This window comes from Halichondria panicea, chromosome 8, assembly GCF_963675165.1.
Source record: "Halichondria panicea chromosome 8, odHalPani1.1, whole genome shotgun sequence".
In the NCBI taxonomy this organism is placed as follows: Eukaryota; Metazoa; Porifera; class Demospongiae; order Suberitida; family Halichondriidae; genus Halichondria; species Halichondria panicea.
Window position 1 is genome coordinate 5,133,879 of NC_087384.1, and position 22,082 is coordinate 5,155,960.

At 42.0% G+C, this 22,082-nt stretch overlaps 2 protein-coding genes across 2 annotated transcripts in view; one reads left to right on the forward strand and one right to left on the reverse strand.

The window, feature by feature from the left end:
- Nucleotides 1–22,082, forward strand: part of LOC135340314 (helicase domino-like) — a 34,729-nt gene that overhangs the window by 10,302 nt on the left and 2,345 nt on the right. The window contains exons 12-40 of the mRNA XM_064536632.1: nucleotides 6,822–6,932; nucleotides 7,341–7,592; nucleotides 8,081–8,217; nucleotides 8,965–9,031; nucleotides 9,375–9,494; nucleotides 9,655–9,858; nucleotides 10,869–11,017; nucleotides 11,146–11,319; nucleotides 11,465–11,667; nucleotides 13,694–13,748; nucleotides 13,877–13,991; nucleotides 14,385–14,581; nucleotides 15,180–15,294; nucleotides 15,482–15,586; nucleotides 15,809–15,928; nucleotides 16,211–16,357; nucleotides 16,670–16,807; nucleotides 18,742–18,777; nucleotides 18,982–19,113; nucleotides 19,398–19,443; nucleotides 19,508–19,550; nucleotides 19,730–19,871; nucleotides 20,219–20,263; nucleotides 20,481–20,606; nucleotides 20,693–20,746; nucleotides 20,804–20,863; nucleotides 21,375–21,511; nucleotides 21,874–21,924; nucleotides 21,984–22,050. Of these exons, the coding sequence (XP_064392702.1) occupies nucleotides 6,822–6,932; nucleotides 7,341–7,592; nucleotides 8,081–8,217; nucleotides 8,965–9,031; nucleotides 9,375–9,494; nucleotides 9,655–9,858; nucleotides 10,869–11,017; nucleotides 11,146–11,319; nucleotides 11,465–11,667; nucleotides 13,694–13,748; nucleotides 13,877–13,991; nucleotides 14,385–14,581; nucleotides 15,180–15,294; nucleotides 15,482–15,586; nucleotides 15,809–15,928; nucleotides 16,211–16,357; nucleotides 16,670–16,807; nucleotides 18,742–18,777; nucleotides 18,982–19,113; nucleotides 19,398–19,443; nucleotides 19,508–19,550; nucleotides 19,730–19,871; nucleotides 20,219–20,263; nucleotides 20,481–20,606; nucleotides 20,693–20,746; nucleotides 20,804–20,863; nucleotides 21,375–21,511; nucleotides 21,874–21,924; nucleotides 21,984–22,050 (3,348 nt within the window). The remainder of the gene's footprint in view (nucleotides 1–6,821; nucleotides 6,933–7,340; nucleotides 7,593–8,080; nucleotides 8,218–8,964; nucleotides 9,032–9,374; nucleotides 9,495–9,654; nucleotides 9,859–10,868; nucleotides 11,018–11,145; nucleotides 11,320–11,464; nucleotides 11,668–13,693; nucleotides 13,749–13,876; nucleotides 13,992–14,384; nucleotides 14,582–15,179; nucleotides 15,295–15,481; nucleotides 15,587–15,808; nucleotides 15,929–16,210; nucleotides 16,358–16,669; nucleotides 16,808–18,741; nucleotides 18,778–18,981; nucleotides 19,114–19,397; nucleotides 19,444–19,507; nucleotides 19,551–19,729; nucleotides 19,872–20,218; nucleotides 20,264–20,480; nucleotides 20,607–20,692; nucleotides 20,747–20,803; nucleotides 20,864–21,374; nucleotides 21,512–21,873; nucleotides 21,925–21,983; nucleotides 22,051–22,082) is intronic.
- On the reverse strand, nucleotides 295–5,971 carry LOC135340165 (uncharacterized). Its single transcript, XM_064536489.1, has 11 exons — nucleotides 5,833–5,971; nucleotides 5,585–5,736; nucleotides 5,166–5,405; nucleotides 4,843–5,076; nucleotides 4,563–4,713; nucleotides 3,629–3,780; nucleotides 3,124–3,357; nucleotides 1,804–2,896; nucleotides 1,499–1,647; nucleotides 1,000–1,257; nucleotides 295–757 (listed from the first exon to the last, which is right to left on the reverse strand). The coding sequence occupies exons 1-8, from the start codon at nucleotides 5,834–5,836 to the stop codon at nucleotides 2,501–2,503; spliced, it is 1,563 nt and encodes a 520-aa protein (XP_064392559.1). The 5' UTR covers nucleotides 5,837–5,971; the 3' UTR covers nucleotides 295–757; nucleotides 1,000–1,257; nucleotides 1,499–1,647; nucleotides 1,804–2,500.

Genomic DNA, 22,082 nt, shown 5'->3' on the forward strand with positions numbered 1-22,082 from the left:
TAGTTATGCACTGTAGTAGTACTCGATCTTCTCAATGTTGAGCACATTCGTCACGTCATCATGACGGTCATGTCCCTGGACAGAGCTGTGCGATAATCATAGCTGGAATTAATTATGGCCTGAGTGTACTCTACGTTTTCAAATACTTACATATAAATATTAATCACGTCTTACACGCACTACTAGTGTACCCTACTAGCGTGGTAACTAGTGTATTCATTGATCAGTTTTACGTACGTATCTGTAGCTAACAATTGACGTCTTTTGCTGCATGAATAATGTTGTACCTAATCACTGCGTAAACAATTATCATGTTCACTCTAATAAATGTATTTTGTCAACAACAAAATGATTTGAGCTAGTAATAGTCAATTTTCTGAATAGCTGTCACATTCACCAGCTGTACTGACATATTATTGAAAGAGGTGCAAGTTCGGTATTTGAAGAAATCGAAATGCATTCCATTCACTCCGATTTCGAATCCTTCCGTCTGTACAAACAACATCATCCTGAAAGCCTCTCCTTCACAAAACGGCATCGACCCCGCCTTCTGGTCACTCCCCTTCTCTTTGTTGTCTTTATCTTTGTGGCTCAGAGTGACGTGATTTTCGTCCAAATCCACTGCTATTCTGAGAGGGATGTTGTTGAGGTCGTATTTGTCGGGGGCCGAAGAGACGAGGTCAATAGAGAATATCCCGTTGCTAGGAGCCACGGCATGTACGTACACCACCCTGCCGACGCTGTAACTGGGGAGGTACTGTAGTGTGTGTGTGTGTGTGTGTGTGTGTGTGTGTGTGTGTGGGAGGAAGATAGTGGTCGTTCCTAAAGTTTATATACACTCAGATAGTTATTTTATGCAATACTGTACTGCTATTTGTACATGTACATTTCTGCAACGAATACCTATCTATTGCAGTAAAAGCCTGTGATTACACATATATATGGGTGGCAGGTGTATATTATAGTGTACATGCAGGTTTATTGCCCCTAGGACATTACCATGCCAAAGATCATATTCATATCTGTGATCCCCTTCTTGTCCAGTGTAATGGCCACGCCGTCGACTCTATCATAGTTTAACTTGTGCTGAAGTGTGTGCCACTTCTGCTGATCTGTGTAGATTTGAAACTCCATTTTCTCCGACTCTCCCCATATTGTCAGCTGTGTGGCCTTTCCTTTGTCCAGAGGAAAGTTCTTGGGACAAGTCTCTGATATGTTGCCTTGTGTAGCAGTTCTCCTTGTTAGTGTCACGTCTTGCTGTGTAAAGTTCATGTAGGACAATAGGAGGTAAAGGGATATATCTCAACTAGTTAGCCCCCCCCCCCATCCCGGACTAAACACACTAGCTTACATTTATACCAGTCCCCAAAGGAAAGCTTACGTGAAGTGAAGTGGGAGCTTGTATTAAGATAAGCATAATGCTTCTAAAGCATGCTATGTTTCAGTGAGCATTCCTGCAATTGTTGTGTGTGTGTGTGTGTTGAATTAGTTTACATACACTCTGTTTGCTGTACGGTATAGACAGTTGTAGAAGGTAGTTCTGTGATGAGCACTCAAAAAAGGTGACCTTTAGTGAACCATTTTCTTGTGGAGAGGTATACTCCAAATGGGTGAACATGTCTCCTTTGAATTCATCACACACTATCTCTGAAGAATTGTGTATGCATGGTTACGTTGACATGTGCAGTACTACGTGCACTATTGTGTATTTAGCTAGTGGCCTGTACAGTTATGCAGGTACACATATAGAATATTAACATAGGTGTATTGTTAGGTAAGGACATAATTATGTACTGTGCTTACCCATTATTGCATCTGTACTGTACTGTATGCTGGACTGGACTAGACTGTGGCATATGTTCTAAATAGCTCCCACTGTTCAACTTTAACCTCTAGAGCTACAGCAGTTGGTTCCACTATCAGTGTGGTCAATCAATCAATCACAACAGTGGTTTCATGCAGAGGAGGTAGGACAGGTCTCATTAGGTCGCTAATGAGGGTATCGTACTAGGGTCTTAATTGCTGCACATAATGTCAGTGTTTGCTTACGTGCGACAGCCACATGCTCTAGGTTAGAAGTGAACAGTCTCAAACAGAGCTAGCTAGAGATTAGCTTTGACTGAGTCTACAATATGTAAGTCTTAGAAGAGAGATTGTGGGTCTCTAACGGGCCGAAAACAGCAGCCTTGGAATAAACTGTCCAGTAGGCACACTTGCACCTCTCGAAACCGACTTTGAGCAAACGACTAGCATTTGGCCCCACTGTTAGTACTAGAGCTGACTAATCTCTAGCTAGCTCTGTTGGAGACGAATTCGCTTGTAATCACTTCTAACTAGAGGAATCACATGCAAAAATACAATGAAGACCCTTGTACGCTCTTTTATAGCGACCTATTGAGACCTGTCCTACCTCCTCTGGGTTTCATGTTAGTCAGATGTTAGTTTAGTCTGCAAAAATAATTATTGAGCTACAATGAATTTCGTGTGTTGTAATTAAAGTTCAATGATATTCTATCTTTTTGAGGTGTGATACATTTCTAAGCTGTACTGACATGTCCCCTGGCAGTGGCATTCTATATCTGAACTTCGTGAAGTGATTTGAGTTGACTGCAACTTCAAATGTTCCTACTTGAGCAAACACAGTCACTGAGAAGTCTTCCCCCGCTTTGAAGGGCATCCCACCGTCCGCTTCTTCGTCCTTCCATGTCTCACTGATTTTGGCATTTCTAATGACACGTCCATCGTTTAGGCGTACACTCATGTGAAAAGGGAGGTTGTCACGGATATAATTAGGCTGGAACGAAGAGGCAAAGTCAATGGCAAACTTGTCACAATTCGGAGCCTTTCCTTGTATGTAGACTACCTTTATATCGGACCAGCTTCGACCAAGTAGGCACTGTGTGTGTGCGTGTGTGTGGTTAGGGGGGGGGGTAATCGTATTGTGCTTTTGTGAAAGAGATAGAACAATTGATTTATAAATGGTATCTTAAAGCTTTTGGTAATTGATGTTTGGTTGTTCTTGTAGTTAAAAACAGATGGTTGTATACATGTACATGTACATGTAGGTGTAGCTATAGTATGACCACTTTTGGGACATAAATTATGTGTACCGTATGGTATCACCTTCCCAATGGATAGAGAAGCCATGCTTCCATTCCCCTCAAACACTATCTTCTTTACTTTCGTCACATCCTCCCTGTACTGGTAAGAGTAGTACTTCTTCTTCTCGATAAATATGTCGAAAGAGTTAGCTTCAGCAGAAATAGTCAGTTGAAAGTCCTTCCCTTTTTCCAAAGGAATGGATGTTGGTTTCTCCTTGTGTTTTTTGTGACCCAGTGTGCTACCTAGCACCAAGCTCTGTGTGTGTGTGTGTGTGTGTGCGTGCGTGCGTGTGTGTGCGTGCGTGCGTGTGTGTGTCGGTTAGTAACCACGTGGCTTACACATTAGCTACAAAACACTATATACATGTACATGTCCCCACTACAGGCTAGTTCCAGAGATCATTTCTGGCAATTTAGGAAAATGTGGCCCTGTTCAGCGTAGCCTGCAAGTCTTCAAAGTCTTCAGATGCTATTCAATGCTGTTACACTAATTAGGGTACCAAAACGTACATATGTAATGAACTCACTGATGTAGTGTAGTCCGGAGTAACTTCTAATAAGTGGTTGTTTTCATTGTCATTTAGGAAGATATTGAATGCCCCTTTTTCTGTTGAGTTTATGAGGAGGTTGACAAACATACCGGGCTCAAACTGGTCGCAGCGAATTGTGGCACTGGGAACTGTACGATGTTCGTGGATATAGGTTAATTGCAGTGCAAAAGCAAGTATTATTATGTTAATTATCTATGTTAATTATCTGACAAAATTTAATGAATGAACTGTCAGTAGTGTATGTCTCTTCAAATATTGGAGGGAAGCTTCAGCCCCCCAAACCATAGGTTCCTCCACTTGATGATTACATATTAATCATCAGCTTTAATAGTCTCTGGTCTCAAACAAATAACTATCAGTATGTATTTATAGGGCCAGGGAGGGCTTCAGCATGCTGAAGCCCAGCAGTACACTGTACTAGCTGGTGTATTATTGGTATGGCATGCATGCAGCCTAAAATGCTAATACATTGACACAATAATACACCTCTTACTTTGCTACATATGTGGTATACTAAACCCAGCATGGTGTTCTAGCTTACCTAGTGGGACTGATTTGTAGTTGCCCATGCTGTCTAAGGTAGGAGTTGAACTTTCTAATTATATCCCACCTTGACCTTTGATCTTCAATATGCAAGAGAGGTCAATTATTGTTTATTTTGCTTGTGGTTAGACAGTTTCAGTTCACAGTTTGCACCCCAACATGCAAAACAGAATCTAAAATCAATGTTGTTGATTCACAATCATGACTATTGTCTCTAGAAAAGATAATCTCAAGTGCCCACAACAATATCTCGGATATGCACTGACATAGAAGTGAAGTAGATCACATAATTAGGAGTTTTTCACACAAAGTTCTATAACTATCTAGCTACAAATCCTAACAGTACTCACTAGCTACAAATCCTAACAGTACTCAATCTTCTCAATGAAGGGTAAATGAATGACCTCCACAGACATCTCCTTGGTAAGAGGAACTCGATGTTTGAAGAAGCAGAAGTGACTTCCATTCACACCCACTTCAAACCCGTGCTTCTGAGCCACAATCGTCATTGAGAAAGACTGCATGTGTGGATTACACAGATTCAATAATTTCTGTACATTTTCTAGACAGCTGTTGTAATGTTCACCTTTTTAACAGTTGTAAGAACTATGGCAGGGGTTTCTAAACTAGTTTATTTTTTAACTCACCTCTCCTCTCACAAATGGCATTCCTCCGCCTCTCTCTTCATTTGCCCAAACGTCGTTGATTTTGTGGTTACGGACAACCACATTTTCGTTGAACCTGGCACTAAAATGAAAAGCAAAGGTCTCTGACTTGTAGTCGTAGGGAAGAGAGGGTACAAGGTCCACAGAGAAGCCATTACCCGCTGGAGCCTTCCCCTTGATGTAGACAATTTTACCCACTTCAAAGTCAGGTAGAGCCTGTGAATAAGTAGTTGATCAGATTTTGTGCCCACAAGCTATTTTACATCGACATGCCCTAACTATGTGCAGCTGCTGCTAATTCTCACCTTTCCAATGAACACCTTTATGGGTCTGCCTACTCCGTGGCATAGGATCTGGTTGACCTTGCTGATATCGTAGCGATGGCGATAAGAATAAGAGAACTGTCTCTTGTTGGCAAAGACGTCGACAGTCTGGTCATTGACAGCTGTAGTAATCTGTGTGGGCTGCCCATACCCTAAGGGGAAGTTAGGGGGCCTCTCCTCTCCTTGCCATTGGTGGTTGGCCATCGTGTTCAGGACAAGAGCCTGTAGACATGCAGAAGAACATATCTAAGTGTGTACAGTCATAACACAACGCTACAATTGTGTGGTTTCAGTAAAGGTCACGCTGGTAGTGCTGCTAGGGTTTGTCAATGTAAGCTGTTAAGCTGCTGCTTTAGGCTAGGGTACTGGCTACGTGTGTGTGTTTGCACAGGCATAGTTACCCCTTCATCGTAGCGGGGGTTGCAATGGAACACATAGTCCTGCCCACACATGAAGTTGAGCCCAGTCCGGGTTGGTGCCGTTGGAGAGATATACGTCATGTTGACAAAACAACCAGTACCCCAGGAACCAATACCCACTTGAACAGTATCTCCTAGCAGTGCAGTGGGCATACAAAAAACATCAGATTTGTACAGCTATTATAAACATGCATACAATTAAACTATCTGAAACTACACTATCTGGTTACCCATGATAGTATTTGGCTTCTTCAATAGAATACAGTCACAGTAGCTCTCTCAAACTCTTTGTTCTGAACTCTTGGGGCCAGTACTAGTATCAAGTAGATCTGTTTGTCACATGTGCAGTGTGTGTGTGGGTGTTCAAATATGGTCTGCTTTTTATTGGGATTCCCTGGGTCTATGAATATAGGCCACCACTTCATTGTAGCCTAGGCCATAAGATTGATAATAAAGATTTCTACTCCTGATTGTGTTGAGTACTTCACAGCTAAAAGTAGCCTCCTTCACAAGGCCTAAACAATTAGGCCTGCTACTGACTGCTTGCGCATGTGCAAAATTATTGGATAATATTCCCGTAATGTTTCCCATTAAACTGAATTTTACCCGAATTATATCCTGAATAACATATACAGACAAAGAATACTCTTCATAAAGTCAGACACAGAGCTATATAGCTAGCTAGCTAGAGACAGAGCTGTATTGGTTACAGCAGCAATTTCTTTCTGATAGAGTCGACTTTCACCAAGGTTAGTGTCAGATGGGCGTGGCCTATCCATATAGGCTATTGTCAGCCTTCCCCTCCGTTCAGAGGATTGTTATCCACACTGTTGCAGGCTGTGAGTCTTTTGTTAACATAGTAGGCTAAGGGTAGCTATTAGAATGCTATCACACGGGCTACAATCACACTTCTATCCCACTTTCTTCAATCCACTTCCGTTCGTTGTGACGTCATTGTTTTACTGAGCAAAATACAATGGTATCCGAATTACCCACTTTCTGGGTAATAGGTGGCGCATGCGCAAACAGTCGATACCAGGCCCTCTCTTAGCGGCCTGGAATCGAGGCTAAGCTAAAAGTTGCCATCCACGTGTTAGGGTGACCGACCTCCTTGTTCTTCCCTTTGAGTAGTTGGGTATACATGTACAGTTTACATACGTCATTTTTACCTTTTCGTTTTCAGCTCCATTTCACTAATATTTCTCTTCCGTTTCTGTAGGGATGGTCAAAGAAGAACGCATTCCATGTGTGTGTCACCTCCTATAACATAGCAGTGACCGATCACAGATCTTTTAAGCAAAAGAAATGGAAGTATATCATTCTAGACGAGGTGAGTTAATTAAGACTCTGAATGTACATGTAAGGTACAGTGCTTAACACCATGAACGCATATAATTGTTCGTCTATTGTTTTCTCGAATATCACTATGTTGCTATGGTGAGCATGAAGCGGATATCTTGGGAGCTCTTCTCTTTATATGTAGGAGAGTGTTTAGATTACAGGTTACAGTTCGTTCTGCTCTTTTTTTTATCGTCACTGAAAAAACAAAGAAAAAACAAAGGAAACAATTACTGGCCAGAATATACATTTAAACATAATTATTGGAACAGCTAGAGCTTAACTTCTCTAACTGAACCCTGTAGTCACATGATTTTATACGCAACGTCTACTTAACTTCTCTAACTAAACCCTGTAGTCACATGATTTTATACGCAACGTCTACTTAACCCTCCTCTAGGCCCAACACATCAAGAACTTCAAGAGCCAGCGATGGCAGACCCTACTCAACTTTAACAGTCAGCGTAGACTGCTCCTCACGGGCACACCCCTCCAGAACAACCTCATGGAGCTGTGGTCACTCATGCATTTCCTTATGCCAGCTGTCTTCTCTTCTCACTCTGACTTTAAGGAGTGGTTCTCCAACCCTCTCACTGGGATGGTGGAGGGGAGCCAGGAGTACAACGCCTCCATTGTCAAGAGGCTCCATCAGGTACGTGTGTGTGTGTGTGAAGAGGGGGTGAGGCGGGTGCTTGCAGGGTGTCATACAGGGGGGGAAGGGGATATCCCCCCCTAGCTCCAATTTCCCCCGCCTTTCAATTATGACTGAGTATCCATTGCTTTGAAATAACAGTTGACCTTTTTTTAGCAACATTTCATTTCTGGTTACTTTTCTCATTTCCCCCCTCTACTTCAAAATCCTGTATGACACCCTGGCTTGGGAGATAATTATATTGAAGTTACTGTAGTAGTTTTAACTCTGTATTATTCAGTTAAGCAGAGAGAGAGCTACATGTAGAGCTAATTATACAGCATAGAAATAAATGAATCCTTGGTATCAAAACTGAATGGATGTACTGTACGTACTAGTACTAGTGACAGTGTGGAAATAAATATCTGAAACCTTGGTCATGCATGTGCACACTAGTTAGTAGTACGTATGTACGACAAAGTCATCCTTCGTTCCCCTCCCTCCCACAGGTCCTGCGGCCGTTCCTCCTGCACCGACGTAAGATGGAGGTGGAGAAGCAGATGCCTCAGAAGTATGAGCACTTGATTCCGTGTCAGCTCTCAAAGAGACAGCGGTTCCTCTATGACGATTACATGTCCAGAGCAAAGTGAGTGGTATGGCGAGGGGTATCACTGCTGGGTAACTGGTAGTACTTGAACAATTAACATATCCAAAGCAAAGTGAGATGTGTGTGTGTGTGGGGGGAGGGGGAGCGCCATTTTTTTTATTATTTGCTTTTGATTTATGCAAAGAAGCTGTTGTTGCTTATTTATGTCACTGTATTGAAGAGGGTGACCACACAAATAATTGAAAGAGTAATGCTATTGCACACTAAACCACTGAACACAGGGTACACTCAGAGGAGGAATGCCAGGGTCAATAGGGTCACGTTTAATGAAAGATTGAGCATTCTTGTTCCTTACTTGTTACTTGTGTAGCAAGCCAGTACATCAAAATGTACATGTACATTGTATACCCTACCTGCAGAAGGCTCATTTCCATATCTTGTGGAAAATCAAAGAATGTAAAAAACGGTCAAAGGTTGTATTTAAATTGAGATCTCTTCTCTCAAGCTGGTTTGTTTGGGGCGTGATAGCTCAACCGATTTCTGTTGTGTTATAAAGAGGATCAAGCTAATGGTTGTGTATAAACCCAGGGGCGCGAGGGAGAACTCAGTTTACATGTAAAACATAAGGCCACTTGGTGTTTTAATTAGTTACCTTTTAACCTTGGCATTCCTCCTCTGGTAAACACAAGGTAAAATGACATAACTAGTGTACAATATGACATTAAGCATCATGTACTCTATTGATACGTATAATGCCAATTGTGAGCAATTTTAATTTTCTCCCAGGACCAAAGACTCTTTGGCTAGTGGGAACTACCTCAGCGTTATCAATATTCTCATGCAACTCAGAAAGGTATGTTTGTGGGGAAGGCGTAGAACATGTACTCGGCAGATAGGCTGTGACATTGGTATACCTAGAACATGTACTCGGCAGATAGGCTGTGACATTGGTATACCTAGAACATGTACTCGGCAGATAGGCTGTGACATTGGTATACCTCAGATTTTGAATGATCTTACTTGTATGGTGATCATACTATAGGAGGTCTGGTATGTGCCTTATAGAGATGTGCTATAATCCACAAATACCATTGCTTTGACGATATCCAGGGAAATGAAGTCACATGGTCCACAATATGTTACAAGTGAATTTTATCATAATGCTGTTTACTCCACCCTGCCTCCCTCCTCTTTAGGTGTGCAACCACCCTGACCTGTTTGAGCTCCGCCCCATTGTCTCTCCGCTAAGACTACTGGCGCTGGAGTACTACACTGCCTCTCTTGTTCTACAGACCACCTCCTCACAGCCATTCCAGGTACTGCATGGTAGTTGATTTAGTGTGTGTCTACAGAAAATTCATGACCATTGAGCTACATGTACATGTAGGTATTTCCATTTTGCCTTGGGAAATTATCCGAACGCTGTGTTCTTTAATGTAATCTGTCAAAATTTGAAAGTGATCATTTTCTTTTCAGAATGTTAGTTTGGATTTCCTCAACCTTCAACTGGCCGACTACGAAGTCACCACAGATGCGTTTGTGGCCTACCGTTCTCGACAGCTGCAAGCACCACGCCTACTCATCCTGGACCCCACCCACCCACAGGGAGTGGTGGAGAGTGAGGGATGTGACTCTGGTGACGACAGGGAGGGGGAGGGCTACCTTGAGGACCTCCACTTGGTGAGTGGACTAACCTCTGCATTATGAAGACTACCTGTTATTGTAGTACATTGTACACATTTTTATATCACTCATTAAGGTAAAAAGCGTGTAATTAAAGCATACAGTCCCTTCAGTTTTATGCCGTCACGTACACTGTAGCCTCGAGGCATAATTTGGTAAGGGTCGTCGTTATATAAAGCACATATATGAGAACCTTCGTGTTGTGTACAATTACACAGGCAACTCTCCCTTAGGCGGGTGCCTGTATATTTCATACAACACTTGGTCTACGCTACATGTATATCTATTGCTGAACAGTTGATTAGTCCTTATGTATAATAATATAGCAAGGACTAATCAACTGTTCAGGTTAAGTTATTATGTTTGTGTTAAGTGTAATGTGTGAAGTTGTGCGCAGATAAGCTATCCTCTCTCTCTCGTTTCCTTGGTGTGTTGAGAAGCCAATCCTTTTTGCAACTAAAGTGCTAAACCCTAGCTCAGCTGTTGACTAATAGAACAAGACATGCACTGTGGACTAAGATATCACAGCAAAGAAACAATTATACCTCCCGATATGTTTTTGAGGCTTACATTAGGATAAGCAAAGAAGCCTTCGAGGCAACATAATCACAATCGTAATTCTAGCTTTCTACTTTAGTGACCTTTTCCATTCTTCTTGGTACAGGATCACTTCAGTGAAATAAGTGCCTCTAATAAAAGTCGTGTCATTTTAGCCCTGCACCCAACATAGCAAGTTAGCTTTTGCTCGGTTTTATTCGACAACGAAGCTTAACATCAAAATCTGCCACTATTGAAACTATAACTAGTCTTGTTGTGTGGAGGCTATCCATGCTGTAAACGCAGTGCTATGGCATCCAGGTGAGTAGACTCAGAATACACAGACAGACAAACAAACCAACAGACTACTACATATACATATATTATAAGCCTTGGGTTAATTACATGTACATGTATGTGCTCCATAACATGTGATGCCGTGCATGTGATTCCAACTTCTTCTCTCACAGCCTACCCTTCAAGCGAAGATAGAGGAGTTCACTTTGTCGAGACGTCGCCAGATGTGTGAGGTGAACAGTCGACGATGCAAGAGACAGCCGGTATATGGGAGAGACCTTGTGGAAGCAGTGAGAGGTGTCTGTCACCCCAGGAGCAGCTGGTTAGTTTGCGTAGCTTCTATATTTGGAAAATAAATTCTCAGAACTCAAGAATTTGAGTTGACTGTATACTTTCAAACAACCATATTATTTTTTAAGGGACTAAATTGAGCACATTTACCACTCTCAGCTCATGGAAAACCTCGTCACAACCTCCCACCCTGGACTGGCGATGGAGTGGTCACTCTGCCTGTCTGCGTCACCAGACCTCGTCCCTGTCCTGGACAGAGCAGTCCACTCTACTAGCAGCTGCACTACCCACTCTGGAGGAGAGGCTGGACCAACTGAGCGAGGTCATCAAGAGGTTAGAGAACTGGCACAGTTAGTCTCATCATCATACCTACGTACATACATGTACTCTTTTCTTGCTAGTTAACCTCTTGCCTGTAGTAATAGCTACATGTTCTTGGCTGGTTGCTCACAAGCGTTCATTACCATTTATTTATCAGGTTTGTGATCACGGTGCCCCGAGTGACCGCCCCCTCCATCAAGTTCCACACCTACCACCCACCACTAGCGTATATCACCCACGAGCAACTCGTTAACAAGACGCTAACGACAGGGTTGTCACGCCCACTGAGGGTGCTCCACCAGACCTCCACTGCTATGTGTTTCCAGTTTCCGGAAACGAGACTGATACAGTACGACTGTGGTGAGTATCCACCGTCCACATTTTGTGTAATTAAGCAGCTGTATAATAATATGCAGTAACATATGTAATTGTATCAAAAGTCGGCACTGTAAATAATAGGTGGCCTATACCTACACATGTATACAACATCCTATTATACATGTGTCAAACTTACGTTACCACGGGTTATAGTAGTCGTTTCGTTTGTACTGTGTGAGTCTGCTTACTTGTCATATATCACTGTGTTTGCCTTCACACAATAAGTTATTAATGGCAGATTTTGATGTTAAAGCTTCATTGTCAAAGAGCAAATCTAAGAAGTTTGAACTTGCACGTTGGTAGCTAGCTAACTACAGTCTGTGTGCAGTCCATTGGAGTTGCCTATTTTCCTAATGAACTCTTGGCCATAACCATGCATGCATTCAAAATCGTAGTAATTATACAAAACAGTGTGACGTCTAATTACAATTATAGTTGTACCCTTTTATATAGTACGCTAACTTTCTAAGTCACTCTAAATCTAGCAGCTGCCTAATCGTTCGTCTACAGTGCTGTTCTTTTCTTTTAGTTGTTTCAACAATTCGGGAACCTATCGTTCAAATTAATGCTCACACATGGATTACTTCCAAGTAGGTCAATCATCAGTGTGATTGGAGCTGTTTCTCCAGATGTAGCTATAGGGACATTAATGGGGATGGGGTATGCCAACAAACTTGGTTGACACGATGCACCAGCAAACACTTTGGCACAAATTGTTGCTGCATGAGGAAACATTATAGAGCTTCATACACATGTACATGTGCACTATATACACACTTCATATTATATGCATTGCTTGCATGCATGCATAATAAAAAGTTCACTTACTTTCATCAACACAAACATTAATATCAGCCTGGATCAATGTGTACACCTAAGCTACTACAGAGTTAATATATAGTTAGTTCTGTTGATTCCTTTTTGACGTCACATTATGAATGAGCCACAAGAACCCAGCGCCCTTCATCACCAGGCCATCCATGCATGCATGCTACGTTACCAGTACTATTGCTTTGCATGTATATGTTGTATTCCTCTTCTTTGAAGAGTGCTATCTCTACAGTATATGCCATGTCGTGTACTTGACTAACACGCCAATATCCTTTACGACCGGGATCTCCTTCGCACCCTCTGACATTCTGATTTTTTTATTCCATGTACAAAAACCAATTAGGCCACGTTTTCACCGATATTTTGAAGACACCATCGTAATTTAGGATTGGCGTGAAAACAAAGTCTCCCTGTTGTCCTGGAGGGTTTTGGAGTCCTCTGATATTGCCTTCTGGGTTGTTTTCCATGTAAGCGTGTTTATTGACCCATTGTCTTGGGAACATTCGATACTCAGCATCAGCTGAAGGAAAGGACATCTTGTTCTCGGTTGTTGCCTCTTGTTTGGAAATGCAATTTCTTTATTCGTTCAGTCTATAGATATATCTCTGTGTATGCACACATCAGTCCGACTAACTATTTATATACACTTTCTAACCTACTAAGTTGGGTATTCCACAAATTTAATGATATAGTTTTTGTGGGAAGGAAGGGAGGCAACCAAGAAGGAAAAATAATTGTTACCTACCATGTGTAGGTGATGCAATAGTCTGTGATCATTCACACATTGATATCGTATCATAGCCAGTGACCCTGTTCAGGACCATAGCTTTTTGTGGATGGAATTCAGCTTTCAGTGCCTCTGGCCTTTCAACAACATTCCACTAAGCTTCCGGTGGCTCTTTAAACTGCGTGCCCACTAGCTTCCATGCCTCTTCAAACTGCCTCTTTAAACTGCGTGTGCCCACTAGCTTCCACTAGTTTCCGGTGGCTCTTTAAACTGCCTGCCCATTAGCTTCCAGTGGCTCTTTAAACTGCCTGGAAGCTACTTCGTTAGAAGGGCCATGCATTAAATTAGTCAATTTTGTACACTCTTGAATGAAACAAACATGCCCCGAAGTACATGTATTTTGCACCAGGGTGCTTGAACCATTTGTCATATCAGTGTTTATGTCTCCAGGTAAGCTGCAGACGTTGCACCTCCTCCTGCAGAGACTTAAGACTGGGAGTCACAGGTGAATCTATTTACAGAAAACCATTATTATGAATACATGTACAATGAATACGTACGTGTACATGTACATGTAGCTAGCTTGAGTACGTCAAATGAGCATACATACCCCCCCCCCCCCCCCCCCCCCAGGGCGTTGATATTCACTCAGATGGGTCGTGTTCTGGACGTGCTTGAGATCTTCCTCAACTATCATGGCCACACCTACTTACGACTGGATGGCTCCACCCCCGTCATTAAGAGACAGGTGTGTTTACTAAGTATATATTAGTAGTTGCTGTTACATTTATAATGTTACTGGCACATAGCTGTATCATAATTATAATTATGTATAGAATCTTACATAGGTCTGATGCAAAGTGTATGACTTGTTCAATAGAGCGCATGAGTTGCTTAAATTTTTAAGTTCTGTGTCTGTACTAACCACCCACCTCTAGACAACTATTACCCAGTCCCTGTGTATATATTTAGCTACAAAGCTTGGAAGTGTACAGAAATTAACTGAACTAGCCAACGGCTACATAATTATATTATTATGTATGTATTTGATGTGTTGTCCTGAGCGCTCAGGTTATGATGTTTATGATGTAATGTATGTATCAAAACTATATGCCACGTTTATACATTATCCTCTCTCCAGCAACTGATGGAGCGATTCAACCGTGACGAACGGGTATTCTGTTTCATCCTGTCGACACGCAGTGGTGGTCTGGGGGTTAACCTGACCGGAGCAGACACAGTCATCTTCTACGACTCGGACTGGAACCCCACAATGGATGCACAGGCGCAAGATCGCTGTCATCGGATTGGTCAGACACGGGACGTCCATATTTACAGGTGGGGTAGGAGTGTTTCTAGTGTGAACATTCGTGTAAGTTAATGGGGAAGGATCAATGGTAGGTAGTTTAGACTGATATGCTATTGTCACATACATTAGAGGTGAAAGGCTAAAACGTTAGCTTAGAGTCATTAAAGCTAGTGCTTATGCATAAAAGTAAAGGGTCATTAAAGCTAAAAGATAAAAACCTTAGTGCTGTTCATTAGAGGTAAAGGGTCATTAGAGCTAAAAGGTAAAACCTTAGTGCTGTTCATTAAAGGTAAAGGGTCATTAGAGCTAAAAGGTAAAACCTTAGTGCTGTTCATTAGAGGTAAAGGGTCATTAGAGCTAAAAGGTAAAACCTTAGTGCTGTTCATTAGAGGTAAAGGGTCATTAGAGCTAAAAGGTAAAACCTTAGTGCTGTTCATTAGAGGTAAAGGGTCATTAGAGCTAAAAGGTAAAACCTTAGTGCTGTTCATTAGAGGTAAAGGGTCATTAGAGCTAAAAGGTAAAACCTTAGTGCTGTTCATTAGAGGTAAAGGGTCATTAAGGGTCACTAAAACATTAGTGACACTGTAAGGATAGCCAGTATCAGTATGTTATATTATACATGCACAGACTTATTTGCACGAGCACTGTCGAGGAGAACATTCTGAAGAAGGCTAACCAGAAGAAGATGCTAGGCCAAATAGCCATAGAAGGAGGAGGGTTCACCACCGACTTCTTTAAACAGGTGCATACATGTACAGTAGACCATGTCACACACACATTTCTATTTATACAATAGTACACAGGGCGTGGATTGGCATGCTTTTAAGCTTTGTAATTATCTACACATACTGTACATGTAGCACCGTGCACCAGGCACATTTCTGCGTAATTGAATGTCGATTCTTGAGGTGTTTAAATGAATTTTTCAGGAGTCTCTTCGAGAGCTGTTTAAAGTCAAAAGCCATGAAACCACACCCCCTAAGAGCCCCTCCATTGAAGACCAGTCAGCTATATCAGAGAAACAAGTGGAAGAGGTACTATTGCAGTCGGCCCTTTTAGTGCACGTGACCGGTCAATTTGCCATGTGCATTTTGAGTGTACGTACATACAAACAATTACATTTTCAATGTCTATTCCCCTCGTTATGTCTTCAAGTAGTGACTCGTCTATAAAAAAAAATTACAAATTATTACTATTATGGGGTGACTTTAAATATCTGGTGAGTTCTTCATATTGTCGTTTGCTTCCTCCCTCAGATACTGATGTCAGCAGAAGACGAGGGTGATGCACAGGCAGCTGCTGAGGCTCGTGCAGAACAAGCGGCAGAATTGGCCGAGTTTGATGAGGCTTATGCTGCTCACAATGACGGCAGTCAGGTGAGAGATTGGAATATTGAAATAACTCAAATTTGTTTGCAAATGATAATTATGTATATTATTTGTTTATTTATTACATGTAAGTGTTCTGATGCAGGTTTAAAGCATTAGACAGTAGTTCTCCACTCATCCTGCACGACTGTAATATTTTCCATTTGTAAGGCAGTGTCCTCTGAAGACTATTGTAATGTACAGTATATAGTCGTAATGTATCAGGAACACTGCTTCTGTGCCGTAGATACCCGCCAAGTTTATGCCTTATTTCCACACCCTTATCTGCAGGAGAGTGTCAAGGATGGTGAGGGGGAGAAGATACGCTCTGAGTTTGCAGCCATTGATGAGCAGCTCAACCATGTGGAACGATACGCCATGAGGTATCTGGAGGAGGAGAATGCTGGGGTGGCCGCCGAACAGCTCAAGCAGGCAGAGGTGTGTGTATTTGGTTTATTAGTTTTGTATACATTGGCCAGCATATTGATTGTGTACGTTTGTACATGTGTACATGCATGGGCATGTTTAAACAATGAGTTTTTGTCCAGTAATGTATGTCTCATTAAAGCATGTTACAGCTACGTACAGTACATGTATTATACGAATGTATGTTTAAACATTTAGAAAACTACATGGTACATGTATATGTACATACAGAAGTAGAATTTATGTCAATAGCGAATGAGCTTCTAGCATCGTTATACATTGTAGCTTTTTCCAACATCATTTTGATTACACACCACACGACAGGAGAGTATTGAGCACGCCAAAAAGGAGTGGGAACTAGGTCACCTCAAATCCCTTCGTCAAGAAGAGGAGCGTCTGGCCGATGAGGACACGACAGAGGACATCCTCCTGTCCTATGATCGCCCAGATAACAGTAACAAGGTGACCCTGAAAAAAACCTCCGTGGGCACTTGGCAGATATGTTCCTCAAACCAAACCACTCCAACAAACACGCCACCAAAACTCAGTAGCTCTAGCCCTCCCCACACTAGCAATAGGAAGCATGTTAGTAGAAATCTTAGCTTCTCTATAGATTCTCAGTCTTTCTGCTCAACTGCTAACTCTTCGGCTGATTCTCTGATTGATGTTTCTACTAGTGAACAGCGCTTGCTCAGGTCTATGAAGGCATCAATCACTTCCCCAAAGACTCCAAGTCTTCGGTCTAGTCTCAGGCTACGACAAGCTACCGATCCCGACTATAAGCCTTCTATGTACAATCAGAGAAAATGTGATCGTGCTATCAAGAAAACAACAACAATTGTGAAGGCTTCCAACAGTCCCGAAAGCTCGGTCACTATTCGTCTCCCTATTACTCCTCCGACTCCTCCGAAAAAGAGTCCAACTTCTTCGAAAACTAGCCCCGTTTCTATTAAAAAAATCATCTCAATTTCCAAAAGAAGTCCTGGTTCTGCTGTGAACAATACCACTAGCCCAGTATCTAGGTCACCAAAGAAACAAGCACTAATCAAAAGCGCTAAAAAAGAATCTCATCTTGGCACTTTTTCTCCAAACTCTAAATCACAACCCACTGCAAGGAACTCTTCTACCACACCTGAAGGAAGCGTGAGTAGCTCCAGAGATGAGGACTTCATTGGTGCAAGAACACGTCATCGCCACCTCTCCGCTAGTCTTGGCCAGGCCTCTCTTGCTCCAATGCTCTCTCTGATTTCTAGATCATCTTCTGATGATTGCATTCCAGCTCTCAAGCTAGTACATAGAAGTCCCGACAAGTTGCGATCTCCTTTGAATCATAAATATTCTACTAGGCACAAATCAACAGGTACTAACAATTAACTGAGCACAATCATTTTCACCAATTTGCTATGAACACCAGAATTATCATGCTGTATTTCTTCCAAGTGATTTATATATGGCAGCTGGCACCTTTAGACCAAATCTTTCTAGTCTTTTATATGCAAGACTGAGTTATTTGTGCTATTCTCACTATCTAAAAATTTCTATTTATTACTGACAACTGTGAAGTGCTTGCATGGTAATAGTTGGTTGCAGTAGACTACCTTAGTCTGAGAGCAGGTATTGGTGTCAGTCACTCAGTGGGTGATAGAGCTCCTTTTGTTTTCCTCTGAATTGTGATTGGTGCAGTTGAGTACACCATTTGTTTACTGCTTTTATTTAACAGTATATTCGAGAGGTTGCTTCTACATGTGTAGACTACTACCGTTATTAACTGAAGGCCTTATTGACACCAATACTTGCTCACTGCACCAGCACAATTACCATGCATGTGATAGCTTCCCAATAAACTGGCATTGGTTTGAGGAGCAGCTGCATGCGCCCACTGAGTGATTGGCATCGCCCTGCTGACTAATTAAGTGTATGCTTGTGGAATACTGCGTATACGTACACTGTATATATTATAGCTACATTTATATATACACAAGTTTATATAATGGATAAAGGTCACCCTTGGGCAGACTAGCTGTAGCTAAATATATAGCCTGCTAACATTATGCTTTGGAGAGTTTAGGGCCCATTAACCTACATGTCTGTATTATAGAGGGTGACCAGCTTTTAGGTTGACCACACTAGACTGAGGCGTTTCCTTTACTCCTGCATGTGCATGTATGTGAACCAAACAATTGAAGGTACATTTCTTCTCTAAACAATGTAGTTGATACGGCTGGTATCTAAGAGAGTGGTGTAGTTTATGGTGAATGTGTTTGTAAACGTTATTTTTGCACGTATAAATGTGAGTATAGAGGGTCACTCTATAGTTTGTCATTTACTATTAATGAGTGACTGATCACATGTTCTGTCATTACTCTGTGCTATGATTACTCCGTGCACGTGACCAGGTCTACTTTGATGAACCAAGTGGAGAAGAGATGCCCGTAAGTTGAACATATGTAAAGCAGCCATCTAATTCATATTCACTTGGGCCAGATTCTAATTTTGTTCTACACGTAGTTTGTGTTTTCATCCATTGGTACGTTTAGCTACGTACATGGTCCTCCCCCTTGAAAACTTACACCTGGCTTAGTTTTACTGGTTCATACGAAGCCCTCTTTACAGTTATGTTTTGATATGTTTTGTAGGTGTGGCTACCTCCTACCCCTCCTGCTGATGATAACAATGACCGCTATGTGGATCTCGTTATGGACATGTCGTATGACACTCATACCACCATCAGCCCGGCCATCCTGGCTGCCATTGCTCCATTCAGGCAAGTGAACAGCTAGCACAATGTTTATAATTTGCAAGAACTTTGACCCTTTTTTTGGAGATTTGTATTGTCCATTGATGAAATAATAGACTCTTGAATAGTGAGCACTTTGTTGCAGCCACTTAGCCCTTTATTAGGTTGATAATTGCTACCATGTCAAGGATAGGTATGTGTATAGATTAAGGTTTGGCGTTTATTGGAACAGTAATAGACTTTATGAGGCTCCATTGTACGAGGATTGGGTTAATTGGGTTAATATGCATATCTCCTGTTCACGTTTTCAGTGAGGAGGACTACGATGTGTTTGGACTGAGCAAGAAGACCACTCAGTACGGTGAGTGCTAACAACAACCCAGTGTGTATACTACACTTTACAATTTGTCCGGTCCATTTCGTAGATATTGTCAAGAAGTCACAGAGGTCTAATATCAAGCAGCAAAAGTGAGTCTAAAGGATTTTAATCCAAGTTGTTTGAAGCATGCACATCATATTTTGCTGTTAACAGTTTACAGTACAACCTGAAGGACTGATGTTGAAATAATTATGTCATAGACAACAGTATACTGATCAATTACTAGTCACCATAGCGACAGTACTTTTAAACTCCTCTCCTTCCTCAGGGAGCATTTGAATGTCCCACCATCTCTGTTCTGGAGGCGACCAGCTGCAGATGCTCTGTCCACAAAACTTAAGAAATTGGCGTCACATCAGAAGAAACTCAAGGCCAAAGACCAGTTCACTCCTCTACTGGAGCAGCATCCGGTGAGTGGCACTGCTTATCAGTTACTGTAGCCAGCTGTTGCCAGCTGTTCCCATGACATTAATTCTTAGATTCCTGTACAGTACAGTGAAACCTGTCTATTGTGATCACCCTATAAGCAGCTAGGTCACCCTCTGTGACATACCCAAGTTGTTAAACCCCAAATTTTCAACTTATACGATTGAAGAAAGTAGATAGAAAGTTCGATTGAAGGTTTCTAGCCCATCTGATCTGATAGCATTCTGATAGCCCCTAAAAAGGCAGATTTCAATCCTAAAAATTAAATGTCATGATGTGCTCTATTTAATTGCACCAAGTGTCAATTATGGTCTCTCGATTCTCTCCTCAGGAGGGCCCTGACTGGATGTTCTACGAAGACTGGGCATTGCTAAAGGTTAGAGCATTAGTATCACAAGCAGTCCTACTCTGCAGAACTATTTCCCATACGTACAGTAAAGGAGCAAGTGGTATATCTGATATCCCCCCAAAATTGTTCACCAATCTGACCATAATTATGTACAATGTGTTCTGCTCTCTCCCCATAATCCAGCCGTATATGTTTGTAGTAGCAAACAAGGGGTTTGCATGTCTTTACCCCACCCCCTGTGCAGAGTGTGACAGTGGTGCTCGAGTTCCCACTCTCCCTGACGATCACCGTACCAGCCCAGACACCCAACTGGAGTGTAGTCGCTGACATCACTTCCTCTCTCAGCCGAATCAGAAGGTCACCTCTACAGGTAGGTACACACCTCGCTTTAAGGCCGCCCTCTAGAAAATACGGTCGTTAGTGCAGTAAATAAACTGGTATTGTGTGTGCCTCCAGTGTCGTGAGCATCTGATGAACGTGGTGATTCCTAGAGAAGACCACACCCTCAAGGTAACGCCCACCTCGTGTGTACACACTGATCGTTATGTTGGTTGCTTCTCTCTCCAGCATGACGAACATGAAGGTAGCACCAAGAAGATAAAGTCTAGAGATGGGATAACTAAAAAGGTACATATAATAGTTGCTAGCTAGGGTGCCCTCAGAGTACAACTAGCCATGGCACAGGTGTCTTGTACTATGATATATAACCACAGTCATCCTTTGATCTTGCTGTGTACACATCCTGTACTTTATAGGAAGTCATACACCTGCATGTGTACATAGAATGTTGCAGTCAAGGCCAGGCCAGGGTACATGGCATATGTGCATGTACACGAGAGTATATAGGGAGATTTTAAATAGAGCACCACAGTACAAGTAGCCACAGTACAAGTAGCCGTAATAAGTGCTCTACATGTTTCCCACACATGCCAAAATAGAATAGAAATCTGTATGAGAAATAGTCCATATCCTATTGTTTTCACCTTTCTGTACTGATAATACTGTACTAAGCGTTATATACACAAATGCAAGTGCTTGTTGCGTACATTTCTATGCATACCATGTACATGCGAGTAAACACTGGCCGCTTGTTATTTCAACCCTCAGGCTGTAAGTGTCATGTGTGTTGTTTGTACAGACTAAAGGTCGCAGAGAACAGCGTACCAAGAGCCTGGTGGTGAACGATGGAGGGAAGGAGCAGGGTCGCCTCTACTCCACGTGCTTCGACTGGATACAGCAGTCCAGTGCTAAGAGAAAGCAGGCTCCTAAGTTCACGTAAGCACCGTATACTGTGTAGCACTAGTCTTAGGTACTCTGTACTCTGTCTCTATTGTGATCACTCTATAAACAGATCACCCTCTATACTACAGCCAGTGTAATGGGCTTCAAAGTCTCTATAGTATAGCATGTGTTTAAACTTTTGATCTGTGTTAGCAGGGCTAATTATAACAGCAGTGATTTCCTCAAGGGGTGACCTCACTACGCAATACATACATGTTCATAAGTGAAAATAATGGTGCAGCGTGTATTTTGTTGAGTGTACAGAGTGTATATACACACAGATTAAGGGGTGATAGTGCAGGTTACACTCTGTTAAGAATTGTTCTCATCTAGCTGACTTTGTTTTCTCCACTCAGGTGGGAGTCGAGTCAGAAACCATCCATGCACACTGACCTCCTCAAGGAATAGTGAGTCCATACCCTCCTGACAGTGACTCCATTTGATTCCACCTTTTCTTTTGTTGCAGTGGTATTGTCGTGGATACGGTGCATTCTCCAATGCAAGTGGCCCAACTAAGAACTGATAGGATACAGGTTAGAGTTTAACTGGTGGCTTAAATTGCTAT